Source organism: Salvelinus sp. IW2-2015, linkage group LG15 (genome assembly GCF_002910315.2).
Source record: "Salvelinus sp. IW2-2015 linkage group LG15, ASM291031v2, whole genome shotgun sequence".
NCBI lineage: Eukaryota > Metazoa > Chordata > Actinopteri > Salmoniformes > Salmonidae > Salvelinus > Salvelinus sp. IW2-2015.
Window position 1 is genome coordinate 63,469,125 of NC_036855.1, and position 16,782 is coordinate 63,485,906.

Consider the following 16,782-nt stretch of genomic DNA (forward strand, 5'->3'; position numbering starts at 1 on the left):
CTGCTGTTTTTACCACTTTTGTGGAGTTTCTGGTATTTGAAGGATATCCATTTAAAAACAAACCTCAAAAGACTACTCAAAAATACACAAGCACTAAACCAGAGAACCTCTGGAAAATCCAATAAGAGAAATATGTTCACAACAAGGCTGGGGCTGGGTGCTAACATACAAACACTGAGCAAAGAACTGAGGAACACACAGGGTTTAAATACTAACAAGGGAACGACACACAGGTGCAAACAATAATTAGAGCAAGGAAAAAACAAAAGGTACAAAAAAGGTGCAATGGGGACATCTAGTGACCAAAACCTGAACAGTCCTGGCCAAAACCTGACAGGTAGCACGTCCGGTGAACAGGTCAGGGTTCCATAGCCGCAGGCTTTTTTTTGCTGAGTTTAGAAATAATATTTCCCATTACAGATCCGTAGAAGGTCCAAAAGGCTTCTAACAGCTTCTGCCCCCAAGCTATAAGACTCCTGAACAGCTAATCAAATGGCTACCCGGACTATTAGCATTGTTCCCCCCCCCACCCTAATTTTTACGCTGCTGCTACTTTCTGTTTATTATCTATGCATAGTCACTTTACCTCTACCTACATGTACATATTACCTAAATTACCTCCACTAACCGGTGCCCCCACAGATTGACTCTGGACCGGTACCCCCTGTATATAGCCTTGCTACTGTTACTTTTTTGTTACTCCTTAATTATTTGTAATTTTTTCAATTTGTCTTTAAAAAAAATTTAATTATAAAAATAAAAACGTTTTTTTTAGTAAATACTGTCCTAACACTGTCCAATATTTTCTTAAAACTGCATTGTTGGTTAAGAGCTTCTAAGTAAGCATGATATTAATACATCTGATATTATTTATTGGCCACATAGAAAATAGGCTCCCAAGGGTTTACTTTGGCATCATATGACATGAATCCCACTGTGATAATAGTGATTATTTAGACCTATTGAAGTTAAATAATTTGGATGTCAGGTTATCAGCACACACTCTATCCTGGTCATAGAGGCCATTTTTGTGTATCCGACGGAGTGGTTCAATAGACCCTCTCTCTCCTCTGTCTGTCCTGCAGGTATTCTGTGGAACATGTCCTCTAAGGAGAGTCTGAAGGTGCGGTTGGCCAGAGAGACATTGAGTGAGCTCACAGAGATGGTGCTGGTGCCCCTGTGCAGTGGTGGAGATTCAGAGCTGATCCGTCAGAGTCCATCTGAGGCAGACATCTTCTACAACACCACAGGCTGCCTGAGGTAGCTATACCTATCTGCCTACATGTTGTATACATACACACTGTACACGGACTGATACATGTACTGTATACAACTTCTCTGTACTCTCTTCCTCTGTTCAGGAACCTGAGCTCAGTGAATGAGAGGACGAGGCAGCAGATGAGAGACATGCGAGGGCTGGTGGACTCACTGGTGGCCTACATCCAGAACTCCCTTCAGGATGAGAAATCAGAGGACAAAGTACACCTCAACTGTTCTATCTATGTCACATTATTGTGTGTTTCTTTCACAACTTGATTCTTTTTCTGGGCATGTTCTTTCAGGTCAAACCCTTTTCCCTGATTTAATATCTCATTTGATTTGATCTTAAATACTATAGGCTTCAGCAACTCATTGGTTCAGCTGGGGTAGAGTGAGAGCCAATCAAAGTATCTGTACAGTTCATCATTAGTGGTACTGTTTGTATTATCTACCAGACAGCCAGACTKGTCATGCTGTGGCCTATCTGCTGTGCCTTATGTAATGCAGGCTGCTCTGAGAGACACAATGGCCACCAGTGTTTCCATCTCACCCTCTCCCTCTCTCTCTCTTGCTCTCTCCTTCTCTCTCTTCCCCYCCCTCCCTCCATCTTTGTATGTGCCTGCAGGGTGTAGAGAATGCAGTGTGTGTCCTGAGGAACCTGTCTTATCAGCTGTACAGTGAGATCCCTCCCTCAACCCTACTGCAACTGAAGGGGCTGTTTCACCCCACAGAGCAAGAAGGCAAAAGAGGTAGGTGTCATTTACACAAGGCAAACCCAAAGGAATATCAAATTACGGCTAAACATCAAGACACTGAAACATGTACAGTATGTCGTCATGCAATCCTGATGGATATGGGACCATGATATGTTTTTTCTGTAATGAATCTCTCCCCCTGATCTCTATAGCAACGGAACCAGGAACTGTCCACCTCAGAGGTGGCTAAGCAGCCGAAGGGGGCGGAGTGGCTGTGGCACCCCCAGGTGGTGGGGCTGTATAACCGCGTGCTGCAGCACTATGAGACCAACACGGCAACACGAGAGGCTGMAGCACGGGCCCTGCAGAACATCACAGCCGGAGAGACCAGGGTAGGTCCCACCCCTCCTCTCCCCCACGGGCTGACCTAGCTATCACTTTCACCATGACAGGCTACTTATGCTTCATTCAGATTTACAGTTCAACTGAAAATGTACTCAACACTAGTGCTGAATTCCCCTTCCTCCTTGTGTATCAGTGGGCGTCAGTGCTGAGTTGGGTGGCTTTAGAGCAGGAGCGGATACAGCCTGTGGTGCTGGACCTCCTGCAGACACAAAGCGACCAGGAGATGCGTTCCCTCACTGGCCTCCTGAGGAACCTGTCCCGACACAGCAGAAACAAGGACGACATGGGTGAGACTCAACCCCCAGTACCCCACACTGTTCATTTCTACCTCTGTCTCTCCTGCCCACAACCTTGTATCCATCCATTCCATTCATATTAATCACAGTAATTCCCCTTATAAGGAGACTTTAAAGAATGGCTACATCTCACCCTTCTGACCTCCAGCTACGAAGGTAGTGAACGTTCTGGTAACCAAGCTCCCCAGTGATGGCCACCAGAAGGAACCCTCCGGTGAAGTGGTGATCAACATGTGGGACCCTCAACAACCTGGTTTCAGGCAGCTCACTAGCAGCGAGAGACATCACCTTCTTTGATGGATTCCCCAAACTTGTTGCAATCAAGTCTTCCCACAACAACAGGTTAGTGAATCTTGTCTCTCAGTGTTCTTGGTTTGTTATTCATTGTGTCTGCTTTTTATTTCCAATTTCCTGTCTGGATCCTGTTGTGTTTGACTGTGTTTTTCACCTACTATAGCTCAGGGATGCTGAAGGCTGCCAAGGCTGCTGCCACAGTACTCTTCAACATGTTCCAGTAAAACAAGCTGCATAAAGATTATAAACAGGTGAGGCTAACACCATTTAACATAGACATTGTGATAGATGGGATTGGAGAGCAGGAAACGGGGTCATTTGGCCTCTTCCATTGTGCATGGCCCTCTGGTTCTTTATTTTCTTTATGGCCTCTAATGGTTAGTCTAACTCTTCTTTTTTTTACCCAGCATTCTCCCCTCCCCCTCCCCTGGATCCACTGATATCCCCCATAGTTCTTTGGCACAGCAAATATAAATATTTTCACTAAAGCTGTTAATTATTACATTTTCATGGAAGTGTATTTTTCTTGTGGCCCTTAGGAATCCTCATTCTGTGCAGGTACTACAGTTATCAGTTCAAGTTYATACAATCTAGTTATCTGTTATCGGTTATATATTTAGACTAGCTTTTATATCATGGTTTTCTTTGCTTGAGTTGTTTTGGGGTTTATTGAACAGGACCAGTAAAACACCTTGGTTTGGTGGTTGGCAACTGGACAGTCCTCTCCTTTGTGCTATAGTGCTACTTGAGTTTGTAGTGCAGTGTCTTGTCCCTTGTTTCCTTGGATGGTCAGTTAAATGGTATGTTTGGAATCTGACAGTGGAATGCTGGGAGCAGTCATTGATTGTCTCTTGCAAGATAATGGCTGTCTGATATTTTGTACAGAGAAAAAACAATCTTCAGTTGAAACTTGTAAACACTGTTTTGGACGATACCAGAATCTTGAAAAATTGCCATTCCAACAACAGTACAATATCCATAGGTATTGGCTCATATCATTTCTGAATTATACTTTGCAAAAACTCTTGCTCATACACAACATAAAGCAATGCTATGTTTGAATTTAAAAAGGGATTTAAAAAAATATATTTTTTATTTCAAATAAAGAAATAATGCAGTGGATTAAAAGGAAAGTCAAGAGATGCATAATTATATAACAAAGATATAAATCTTTCACAAAGAAATTACATTATTCAAACTTTGTGATTCTATATGTTGAGAGAACATAGGTTACTAAAAGCATGTAAACAGTAAACATCAGTACAGTATTTGCAAAACAGGATGTCACACCCTTACCCAAAATTAAACTACCGCAGTTCTTTGTAAAACATGAATATTGGCCAGAGTAAGGGAGTCAATACATTTCAACTCAGATTTTCCATTTGTATGTCATGTAGTTTGTGAAACAAAATGAACCACAACTCTGTTACTGTATAGGTATCCCTGCTAGGTTAACCTAATGTTGCAGGCATAAAATACATCTACACACTGAAGAAGGTTGAAAAGTCTGTACGCTATCCCTGATGCAGTGAAAATACGTTTAAAAAAAAAAATTAAGTCATCTTTATGCAACATATTTTTGTGTACGGACCCATCACACCTTTTAAGTTATCTGATTTCACACGTTTTACACACCAACCAAACTTCTGAAAGACTGCGATGGTCCCCTTTTGATTAGGAAAAATAAATTCCTGACACTAGATCCCCTACATACTGGTCTTGACGAGAAGAAAAAAAACGTTATCTTCTGCACTGTTCAACCAATCCGGTAAATGTGGAGGAGGAGTTAAGATGGAGTGTCGCCTTGTTAACGTCCAAAAGTGGAAGTTGCGTCACAGGCTCTCTTTCCATATCCCCTGAAAACCGGAACATCTGGTTGTTGGGGACTCGGCTGAGGCTACTGCTGGGTCATCAGTCATTCAAGAAAATACAATGTTATATGGACCTCTTCTTATGAACCACAGTTGTGGTTTAGCGTCTGGTATCTGGGGTTAGTCTGTCAGTCTATTGGTTCATTTATATTGGGGTACCCTTGCTTATATGTGAAATAGAGTTTGGAGCCGTCTAATCCTCGTAGAAACTTGTCGCCCCGATCGGCTATTAAGATACGTTTGCATGCGCCACGGGTGGCCATTAATCACACCGGTATAAACAGTGTGTTGACCATGTGGGGGAAAACTCAGAGGTTTGGGAGATGAGGCTGTCCTACCTCTCATAACGACCAGGCGCTAACTATGCTGTAAGATGCTGATCTCAGGACAGTGCAGAGAGCATAATTTTTAATGTTTCTTTTTTCAAATCTTCAAAGTCATGTGTCATGCTGGTCATGTCTCAGGATGTCCCTCCGTTGCGGTCATCACACATCTGTGGACTGGCTGTACTTCATATCCCTGTCAACACAGACAACATTCCTTTTAATCAGATCATGGAAATCACTATGGGGATAATAAGTTCCATGCAGATGAAGTACGGCAACACTAATGGTAACACTTTATAATACATGTTCATACAAGGAATATTGTGGTAGTCTATAACCATATGTTTTAACTCACTGTAGTTCCTCTTTGAGTCTACTGAGTTTATCCTTCAGTCTGTCATTCTTCACCAACATGGGGGAGTCAGGCACAAACCAGGCAGCAATGAATTTAAAGATGACCACTACATGCTACAGATAGAGGTGAAAGACAGACAGTCTTGCTCAATCATATCCATGATATTTGGCATTGCTCAATGGCCATTTGGAGCAAGGATAAGGTTTTGACAAAACCCTAAACTCACCTTTTTAGCTTGGCCTTTAACAAGAGATTTTATTGTTTTAGACATCCTTTGTGTTTTACTTTTACATCTTTAGTTTTATTGTAAAGTGTGTCACAATTTTAAATAACGTTTGATTTGAAGATTTGATCATGGTTGCAGAGCTTAATTAAAATCAATAAGATCGAATTCAGTGATTCCTGATGTGCCAAAACTATACTGAAAATAATCAAAGTAGTTTGATGTAAATACACATATTCACAGATGCAAAGAAAGACATACCTCAAATAGGACAACGAAGGCAAAGCGTACAGCCATGATGAGCCAGAACTGGGAGGTGAGGCTGTAGTCAACATCATTTCTGTAGTCTTTATAGCTGGGAAAACACACCAGTTTCACCATCAACAATCTCTCTCAACAACTACTGGTATCACTGGACTGGGTTTCTTTCTGTTTGTGACTGCATTGACTCTAGCTACATGTATGCATGCCTGAGGAGAATTGGTTGTTTTGGTTTCTGATTATTCAAGCACTGGTTTCTGGTAATATAAACAGTGAAATTAAGAGATGGGCAGTAGGGTTGAGACAGGCTTTGGTAAATAGTAGCTTCCGTAGTGACCTAGTTGTGCCTCACAGATGCCCACCTGCATTGTGTAACATTGAAGCCGCTCTCTGTGATCAGTTGACTGGGGAAAAAGTCATTCCGCACGCTCAGGTCTGTTATATGAGCAGTGGATAGGGTGTCGTTGATATAGCCCTTCATACAGCTATAAGGGGGGAAAAAGGGATTATGGTCATATAAAAACAAACCTGCAGTACCCTTCTCCAACTCACAAGGTTTTATGCAGATAACCGTTAAGAGAACCCCAAACATAATGCCCCACGAATCAGCACAAAACATACATTTAAAAGCATACAACTTAGTTTGCTTATACAAAATCATAATTCCATATCCAATTGTCTGGGAATTTGGAAACAGAACTAAATTGCGAGGCTTTTTCACAACCAGCAAACAAATAGTCACATGGTAACATGACAAGTCAGTATTATTACAACTTTAGGATGTCCTTGACATCTGCCACCAGTGTTTACCCACAGTGTTTCATATGCAAATATACCCATTTGTCCACAGCATGGCAGACCCATTACTTACGCCAATAAAGACTAAACTAGGGAACTGTTGAACTCTGCCTTACAAAGCCTTTCGAACAGTTTCAATAAAGAATGTATTATTTTATTTATCTCCCCAATTTTCGTGATAGCCAAATTGGTAGTTACAGTCTTGTCCCATCCCTGCAACTCTCGTATGGACTTGGGAGAGGCGAAGGTCGAGAGCCATGCATCCTCTGAAACACGACCCTGCCAAGCCGCTCTGCCTTCTTGTACACCGCAGGTCTGCTCTTCAACGCAACTAACCGCGAGCCAGCCGCACAAATGTGTCGGAGGAAATGCCGTACAACTGGCAACCGTGTCATCGTCCTTCCCTAACCCGGACGACGCTGGTCCCATGTGCGCCGAATCATGGTCTCCCGGCGCGGCTGGCTGCAACACAGCCCAGGATCGAACCAGGTTCTGTAGTGGCCCCTCAATCACTGCAATGCAGTGCTAGACCGCTGTGCCACTCGGGAGGCTCGAATTAGTCTATCAGATGACATTATCTACATTATTACTATGCATTCATTGCTTTAAGAGTCCAGACAATGCTCTGTGAAAGTCTACACTACTGTAGGTGCAACCCATGCACCAGTCACTGCACAAGGTGCTACAGTAGAAACTTACTGTACACAGCTTCTCCGTTGGCACAGGGTCCGTAGTGGTAGCGATAGACAGCCGAGGGATGAAGTCTGAGGACACCCCAATGACTAGCCATTGGCAATGACAGCCAGAACACCCAATAGCTTCCAGAACTTTGGTCCATATACCTGAGGAATCATATTAAGAGATGAGCATAACAAGCCCCAACAAAAACATGGTAAAGAGTTACCAGAGACGCACAAGCTTTTACATTATATACTGTTTTAACTCACCAATATCATTGGTTTTCTTGGGGACTAATCTACGTTCCAAGCTGACCATCTTGATGGCATCCAGACGGATCTCAAAGATATTGTTGATGAGGGCCAGTAGAGGGGCCAGAGGGAAGGCCGCCACAAAGATGGTGGTGAAACTGAACTGAACAACTGCATGAGGAGAAGAGTGTAATAACACAACAGAGATTTARCATTCAAGACGGGGGATTGGGAAGTCAATAAAAACAACTGGGCAGAATCATTGAACATAAAAGAGACCATGAATCACAGTGTAAGAGAGAGATAAATAAAGACATTGGACTTAGAGACATCCATGGAAGGTAGCGATGTACCCATTTCCAGAAACTCATTGAAGAGACTGAAAGAGTCGACGTCATTCAGATCGTAGTTGCGCAGCCAATCACGCAGCTTGCAGATATCACATGGGTCATGGCCCATCTCCTCTTCGCGACATGCATTTTTGTAGCAGTGGCCACACTTCCTCTCCAGCTTCTTAGTTGTAGTCCTTCTGAAGTAACTCTTGAACCAGCTGCACAACAACATAGGACAGCCTAAAGTGAGAAAGTATGATGCTCCACTTTGGATGTCYAATTCGGTTAATTAGAATTCATTCAATTCATTAACTAGAATTCMTWTTTACATGGRGTKTTATCGTCTGACTGRCAGTCAAACGTTTATTTGCATTACCAAAAGCTTATTCAACACATCAAAGGGCTTATTCAACCTATTYATTTCCTCAGAATGTATCTATGTTAARCAGGTAGATAATCATAGMTATATACTGTACTTACGGCACAGTAAACTCAAAGATGTTATTCAGTGTCTGTTTGAGCAACATGATGACGGCCATTTGAATGAAGAGGTCAGTGAGGCAGCCACTGGGATGACACTGGCAAGGACAGGAAAAGGCAGATATGGTAACAGTATAAAGCCAATCCAAACCGTTCAACCATGTCATAATCTCATGTTAAGTAATACTTTTTTTTAAATGGTGATGAGCTACCCACCTCCTCCAATCTCCATTTACCAGAAATACGAACATAGCTGCCTGGGCGACCATTTATCCTATGCACAAGAACAGTGTGTTAGATTCATTAAATGTAAACATTTCAAATTCTTACACCTTTATGGTTCAGGATTCAAACATTTCAAGGATCACAGATACATGGACACTTGTGGATACAGAAAGCACCTTCTCCATACAGCTAGGCTGCCCATGACAGCTGACACAGAGCAGTACCTTACCAACAKTTTTTCCCTTGGTTTTAGGCTAGTCTGCAATCTTTTATTTAACCTTTATTTAACTAGGCATGTCAGTTAAGAACAAATTCTTATTTACAATGACGGCCTACCCCGGCCAAACCCCTAACGATGCTGGGCGCCGCCCTATGGGACTCCCAATCACGACCAGTTGTGATACAGCCTGGAATCGAACCAGGTTCTGTAGTGGCGCCTCTAGCACTGAAATGCAGTGCCTTAGACCGCTGCACCACTCGGGAGCCCCATGTACTGTCAGCCCAATCAAATATTAACACTACACACACACGTTACACTCAGTACCTGCCCAGGAAAAATGCCACATATATGAGTGAGGAGAAGAGGGTGAAGAACTGGAAGGTAAACATCTTAACAGTGAAGCTCCTCTCAGTGGCCGCAAATGACTGTGTCTTCTCTGCAGGCAAGAGCAGCAACATTAACTTCATTCACTGACTCACTTAGCCAAGTACAATTCCATCTGATGGAATTACAGAGATAAACATGTACATGTTTGATTGTAAATGAAAATGTTCAATGCAAACATATGTGCCTCTTCAGACTCACCTATCTCACACAGCTTGAAGGCCACCGCCTTGTTGACCTATCCGGGTAAGAGAGGAGAGGAGTTAGGGACTGTGCATGTCTACATGACTTAGAGGGGTTGCTGGTTAAACTTACTCTGGTCATAACTTGCATGGTAAAGTAGTGTAGTACAGCACCCAGCATTACTGCTACAGTGTTGGCATTGTCCCTTACAAACGCCCATGTTCCCTCTGACAGCTGCACAGCAGCAACCACACGGAACACCACCAAAGCCTGGGTTAGCCCGATGATCAGAACCAACTGGTAAAAGAACACACACAGTGAGAGGACAATATTGACTGAACCGGAGCTAAACACTGGTATGGCCCAGGATGAAAACTGCTATGTCTGTGATGCAATATGGCACTGAGTGACTGACCATGAGAGTGACCAGCACCAGAACTAGAGTGCTGCGCAGATAAGAATGGCAAAACTCTTTGGGATGGCAGTATGGATCATTGACTACTCCCAGGATGAGCTCCTCCTGCAGGCCAGATGGAACAATATTCAGGATTATACCACAGCATGAGTCTGAGGTCACATCAATCACACAATAGGTCCCTACCATAAGATGACAGTAATCAACGGGACATTATTTTAGTTATTTGAAAGAGTATATGATTGGGTAATATCAATGAGTAACAGACAACCTAAACCATGCTATGGTATACAGTATATCCAGACATATAATGGTTTCTTAAGCCTAAGTGAAGCCGTACCTCTTCCTCACACCAGTCAAAGACTTTCCATTTGGACACAAACGTTGCTTTGTGTCTCTTCCACAGCTCCTGAAAAATGGTAGCTGGAAAAATAAAAAGGACATGAGTCATGACAATGTCAAGATTTATCTGAATTAAAAATGTATTGGATGGAAATAATCAGTTTTATCCTGTGTGAGAGACTTACCCCAGACTGCCATGAACATAGCAAAGAACACCGTTCCCTCATTGTCAAACAGATGACTCACCTGCACACAAGACACATTTTGAACATACAAACTTTATTAACTATTTTTTTTAAATAGTAAAGTTTCCAATGCAGTATGGTAGAATGACATGAGTTACCTTGGCATAGGTACAGGTGTCACGCAGCTGCCATACTTGACACCATTTGTCACACCTCGGGCACATTACGGTGTCAGACTCACAGACCTCCTTTCTGTAATATGAAGACACACAATGCACCTTCAGAAACACATGAGAGTTTTAAAGAGGAGCAACTCCATGTAACCTATTTTTTCTTCCTACTAAAATGTCAGCACCAATCAGCTTAATAAAGAGTTTGGCTCAGTGGGTCTGTCAACTCACATGAGGGGGCTGGTGTTAAAGAAAGCCAGTGCATACAGGAACACAATCACACCCAGAATGGCTGCAGGGACCAGCAGGATGGTGTACAAGCCCAACCAAAGGTAATACAGAGCCACCTTCTCTCCAAAGTAACTCCTGACAGATAAAGATACATTTCAGTTTGCATGTTCAAATTCAAACCAGGAAACGGACATTCCTATTCAGTTAACACCCCTTACTAGGTTTCCAGGGGGGATTAAAAAATATTTAATTAACATGTAGTTTAGTTTCACAGTTTCGTGTCATCTTGATAATTTCCCTTTCACACCACTGAGGTAAATGACATGTTGTATTGCTATTTGCATGCTGTATATTTAAGCAATAAGGCATGGGGGGGTGTGGTATATGGCCAATATACCATAGCTAAGGGCTGTTCTTAGCTGGTTCAAACTAAGCTTGATGATGAGTTGGTTATTTGAATCAGCTGTGTGGTGCTAGGGCAAAAACCAAAACATGCACCCAGGGGCGGCCCCAGGACCGAGTTTGGGAAATCCTGCTTAAGGTAAGCACATCACATTTAGCTGCATCGGCAAACCCAAAGTTCTGTGTGGATATAACCACTAGCTGGCATACTTCTTGGTAACATAGTTAATTGCTTTGAAAGCGAGAGAGATAGGCCTTTTCTTCATTGAGCAAAAGTATTTTCTCCACCCTCTCTCCCCAGTCCTCTCTCCTTGTTGACCTGGAAACCAATAAGTGGTCAAGGAGAGCGACAATTTTTTGTAGGCAAATGGAAGATGGTCCTCCCTTCCTCGATTGCCTCCTTTTGGCATGGAAGCACAAGTGAATCCTACATGATTCCTTCGCGGAAGAGTTTTAATCTTCCACACCCACTTTGAAATCAGCTATCGTTTTCTTGAAGGAGAAAAGCATGCAAACATTTAAAAACAATATTCTATTGATCATTTCATCTCCAACGTGTCTTGCACAACTAGCTAGCTACATTTGTTTTAATCACTGTATACATTTACTTGGGGATTCCACCCTGTAAACGTAATTTACGTCCATGTGCTATTGCACAAGGAGTCTTATTTCATACAAGCACAATTTTGTCCACTTTCCCCCTTCTCGACGCCTCTCCTCGATTACCTATGACCTTTTTCAAAAGGAGGCCAGAGAGGACGGAGGTGAGAGGATGCAGGAGTTGAGCAAATCCAATTGAGGAAAAGCCACTGTGAAACCAAAAGACACAGAAACACAGCAGGATATATAGAAGGTATTACCTGACATCATCAACAGGCTGGGTGGTACAGAGAGCAGACCATCGTGCCCACTTTTGTTTCAACACCTTTTGCTTGTTCCTCTATAAAAACAGAAAGAGGCTCATACTGTAGATGTATTTCACAATCAATGAATTTCATATGGGCTACTTACGATCATACAAGGCATAAACAGCTACAATGCCTCTCAAAATTAAACAAGTAATCAGGTATACTAATCAGGTATACAGGTATATTAATTAGGGAGATGTTTTTTTACCTCATGCAGGCAGAATGTGGCCTCAAAGACACCCTTCTTCTGGAGCTCTCTGAGGTTCTCTGTTGTGTTGAAAGGAAAAAGAGGGTTAGGAGTGACGAACAATTGAAGTCAGGGACAAATATGTTGCTAAAGAGATCAATGGAGGGAGCACTTCACATACCTCCTGTGTTGATATGGGTGTGGTGTAGGATGTAATCCACTACTCTGATCCTGAAAAAAAAAAACAGGAAAAGGTAAGAGAACATGTTGGAATTTAATGTGTTTTGCGTATGGAATGGCAAGAGTGAGAGTTCAATGCATCTCACCTGGTTGAGTGAGGGATGATGACACATTTCCGGTCGCCGCTCCAGTTGCAAGCATCAGACACCTTTAGTAGGTACCTGTACTTGTCAAAGATCTCCTTCGGGGCCCGGACACCATAAAACACCTTGTCATCATGAACGATTTTCTGACACAAAAACAGGCAAAGTACATGATGAGCATTGAACGAGGTGAAATTGGATCATTTTGGGAGGATTGGCCATGATGTTACAGTATAACTTTCACACATTCTCTACAGTTGTACACATCCCAATAAAATATTGTACACATCCCAATAAAGGAACATTGCTTCAACAACGCTCCATATAGAATTTAAACGTTTATTCAATCAAGTAACAAACTCACTGTCACTTTCATGWTTTTCTTCCTCAGGTGGTCAATAAAAGCTATCTGCTTCAGAAACTTTGGGTGTTCTTGGTCCTCAACTTTGTCAGCAACTAGAACATAATCATATGTCCTCTGCTGGTGCTGTGGGAAACACACACAAGCTTTTCTGTATTCTAGGGACTGTGTGAATAATTATCACCTGTATGACTATGTATGGCTCTAAGTTATGAATGCGGTGAAATTAATAGATGGTGTGTGTTGCGTTGTCGCTTACCAGAGTTGGGAGTAATGCCTCCATGGTATTGTCAAAGCCATCCGTGTTTCGCTCCTGCAGCTCAATACCATCCTAAAACACAGGGTAACATAGAGGAACAATGTGACATCTCTCTTGTGATACAAGGGCTGGCCCACCTCCCCACCTCACTGCAGTGGTCTGCCAGGCATGTGCCAGTCAGCATGGACCACAAGGAACCTCTCAGCTAACATAATGGTCAATGATGTGCCTTCATTCACTACAGCCAAATCGTCATTGTGGCTTCACTATCCTGTGTCGAAAAAAGGGATACTAGGCAAATTCCTTTTTACAGTTGGTCCATGAGATGTTAATAACACACATCTCTAAGCAGTGGGATAAAACAAATAAAGGCAACTGGGCCWTCCCTCTTGCCATCTCTGTTGTTATGCAGGTTTCTCTCTAAAGCCTGTCAGTCTTTCACTTTCATTCTTCCAGACTCCCACAGGATTTTCCAGATTACAGGCCCCAACACGCCCATCAGTGAAAATGTTCCATAGACTCCTCCTCACACTGATTGGCTGGGAGGGCTTGTAGGCTTTTGCTGTACAAAACGATGGGATTATTTAAACCTCAGAATATAACATTTATATTTTGTTCAAAGGCCACACTGAGTTCTATGCTCTGCTATGTCTCGAGAGACATGATCCAATCTTGACTGATCATATTTTGGAGGTGTGCCACTATTACCCTCTTTAGTGCAGTTGCATAAACTTTAATGAAATAGCCTGTTTCACCAGGAGCACAGCCAAGACCAGGCAAACGTTGAAAGGAGGCTGGCTCTGATGTAGGGTACTGTGTAGTGGATATGGCATGGATTGCCAGAGGAGAGGTGTCATACATCAGGCCTCAGCAGCACATAAATCATAGACACTCTTCAGAGAAACATGGTCCATGGTAAAAAGCTGAGACGTGACAGTTTCTCAAAGATCTGCATGCTTTAGATGAGGATCATGGTGGGAGACTGTTCAGCCGACTTTGAGTGAAGTTATGCTTGAAACCCAAAGGCCAGATAAGTGACCTTTAAATCTGAAATATTTGAAGTTGGTCTTGGATTTTTGTTAATTTATTTTAGCTGCTGCAATGATTCCAGCCTATACAGTGCCTTCGGAAAGTATTCAGACCCCTGGACTTTTTCCATGTTACCTTACAGCCTTATTCTAAAATTKATTAAATAAAAACAATTCTTCAGCAATCGACACACAATACCCACACATAATGACAAAGCAAAAACAGGGATTTAGAATTTTTTGCTAATTTATTAAAAATTAAAACAGAAAAACTTTATTTACATAAGTATTCAGACCATTTGCTATTAGACTCAAAATTTAGCTCAGGTACATCCTGTTTCCATTGATAGTCCACCTCAATTGATTGGACATGATTTGGAAAGGTACACACTTGTCTATAAGGTCCCACAGTTGACAGCGCATGTCAGAGCAAAAACCAAGCCATGAGGTCAAAGGAATTGTACGTAGAGCTCCAAGACAGGATTGTGTCGAGGCACAGATCTGGGGAAGCGTACCAAAACAATTCTGCAGCATTGAATGTTCCCAAGCACACGGTGGCCTCCATCATTCTTAAATGCAAGAAGTTTGGAACCACCAAGACTCGGGGGGAGAAGAGCCTTGGTCAGGGAGGTGACTAAGAACCCGATGGTCCCACTGACAGAGCTCTAGAGTTCATCTGTGGAGATGGGAGAACCTTCCAGAAGGACAACCATCTCTGCAGCAATCCACCAATCAGGCCTTTATGGTAGTGTCCAGACAGAAACCATTCCTCAGTAACAGGCACTACAGCCCATTTGCCAAAAGGCACCTAAAGGCTCTCACACCATGAGAAACCAGATTCTCTGGTCTCTTTGGCCTGAATGCCAAGCGTCACATTTGGAGGAAATCAGGCACCATCTCTACGGTGAAGCATGGTGGTGGCAGCATCATGCTGTGGGGATGTTTTTCAGCGGCAGGGACTGGGAGACTAGTCAGGATTGAGGCAAAGATGAACGGAGCAAAGTACTGCAAGATCCTTGATGAAAACCGTCTCCAGAGTGCTCAGGACCTCAGACTGGGGAGAAGGTTCATCTTCCAACAGGACAACGACCCTATGCACACAGCCAAGACAACACAGGAGTGGTTTCGGGACAAGTCTCTATGTCCTTAAGTGGCCCTCCCAGAGCCAGGACTTGAACCCGATCTAACATCTCTGGAGAGACCTGAAAATAGCTGTGCAGCAACGCACCCCATCTAACCTGTAGGAGTTTGAGAGGATCTACAGAGAAGAATGGGAGAAACTCCCCAAATACAGGTGTGCCAAGCTTGTAGTCATACACAAAAGACTCGATGCCGTAACATAATGTGGGAAAAAGTCAAGGGGTCTGAATACTTTCTGAAGGTACTGTACATGGTCATACTACGAGGCAGAAAATAGTTTCAGGGAACCTCAGCTACAATGAGCCACAGTCAATGCATTCTCAGTCCAAATAAAACACCTGTAAAATGAGGGTGTGTGTGACGTTTGACCCACATCTAGTCCATAGATAAGGCACTGTAGACCACTTTTGTTACAGTAACATAACACAACTCAACTCAGTATACTCACACACAAACGTATTGATTTCTGCACAGGCTATAGCAAGACTGCCATACATTTTAACCTGCTATGACCGTAAACTCTAAAAAGCAGTTTCATTGCCATAATCCATGAGTGAGTATAACATTTTAAAAATACATTATTCCGTCCAACTGATTTTATAATCATTCAAAATACTGTAGGCTACATGAAAACATGTTTCCTAAACGGTTTGCAGGCGAGTTGTTTATAAATCATTTTCCTCACCTGCTCTGGATTCTTGAAGTACATGTTGCAATACGCTCGTAATCCAAATTGAGCGAATATTGATCACCATTCACATCTTCTGTCGTCGGAGCGCCGTTTTCTTCATTACTCACGAAACGTTTACCCTTACTTCAGACATGGAGCTCTAATTATACTAAAAGTAAAATATTAAAAACTACTGTACTGAGCTAAAGATAAGTTGACTTCACTTCCGCGTTTCTGAGTCAATTGCTTTCAGGTAGGTAGCGTCACTGCTTCTCAAAAGGTGAGGCGCTGATATTGAGCGCTTCCCGTGGAATAGCAATGCGGCCATCTGGTCATAATAGGACAGTCGCAGTCGTTTAAAAGGTTTACAGTTAGTGACCAAAACTGAGTCTCTTTGCATCTCTCTACCTGTGAAAGTGCATGCAAATGATTGTGCTTTGCTTATCTGTGAAACCAACGAAATCATTTGACGTTGATATGAATGTAGCAATGTATATTAAAACTCATAAGCACACTTCAAATACACGTCAGATAACTTCTAGACGAATCACAAATGAAACACTATTGGCTTCACATCAGCCATGGAAAATACAGGAACAAATAATCATAAGTGACAAAGAACGA

The 16,782-nt window shown here is 42.5% G+C and overlaps 1 protein-coding gene and 1 pseudogene across 1 annotated transcript; one reads left to right on the top strand and one right to left on the bottom strand.

The window, feature by feature from the left end:
• LOC111974462 (plakophilin-3-like) overlaps window positions 1-4,278 on the top strand; it is a 19,494-nt pseudogene extending 15,216 nt beyond the window's left edge.
• Window positions 4,279-4,961: 683 nt separating this feature from the next.
• On the bottom strand, window positions 4,962-16,703 carry LOC111974820 (anoctamin-9-like). The gene is given in 26 exon segments (XM_070447326.1): window positions 4,962-5,340; window positions 5,503-5,615; window positions 5,987-6,080; window positions 6,349-6,471; window positions 6,625-6,632; window positions 7,491-7,534; window positions 7,537-7,626; window positions 7,732-7,884; window positions 8,067-8,263; window positions 8,526-8,623; window positions 8,742-8,799; window positions 9,295-9,406; window positions 9,556-9,592; window positions 9,670-9,834; window positions 9,953-10,057; window positions 10,293-10,375; window positions 10,480-10,540; window positions 10,638-10,731; window positions 10,881-11,015; window positions 12,143-12,222; window positions 12,399-12,457; window positions 12,559-12,608; window positions 12,704-12,846; window positions 13,065-13,187; window positions 13,321-13,392; window positions 16,174-16,703. Coding segments are annotated over 26 exon segments (2,355 nt in total). The 5' UTR covers window positions 16,198-16,703; the 3' UTR covers window positions 4,962-5,306.
• Between the last annotated feature and the right edge of the window lie 79 nt (window positions 16,704-16,782).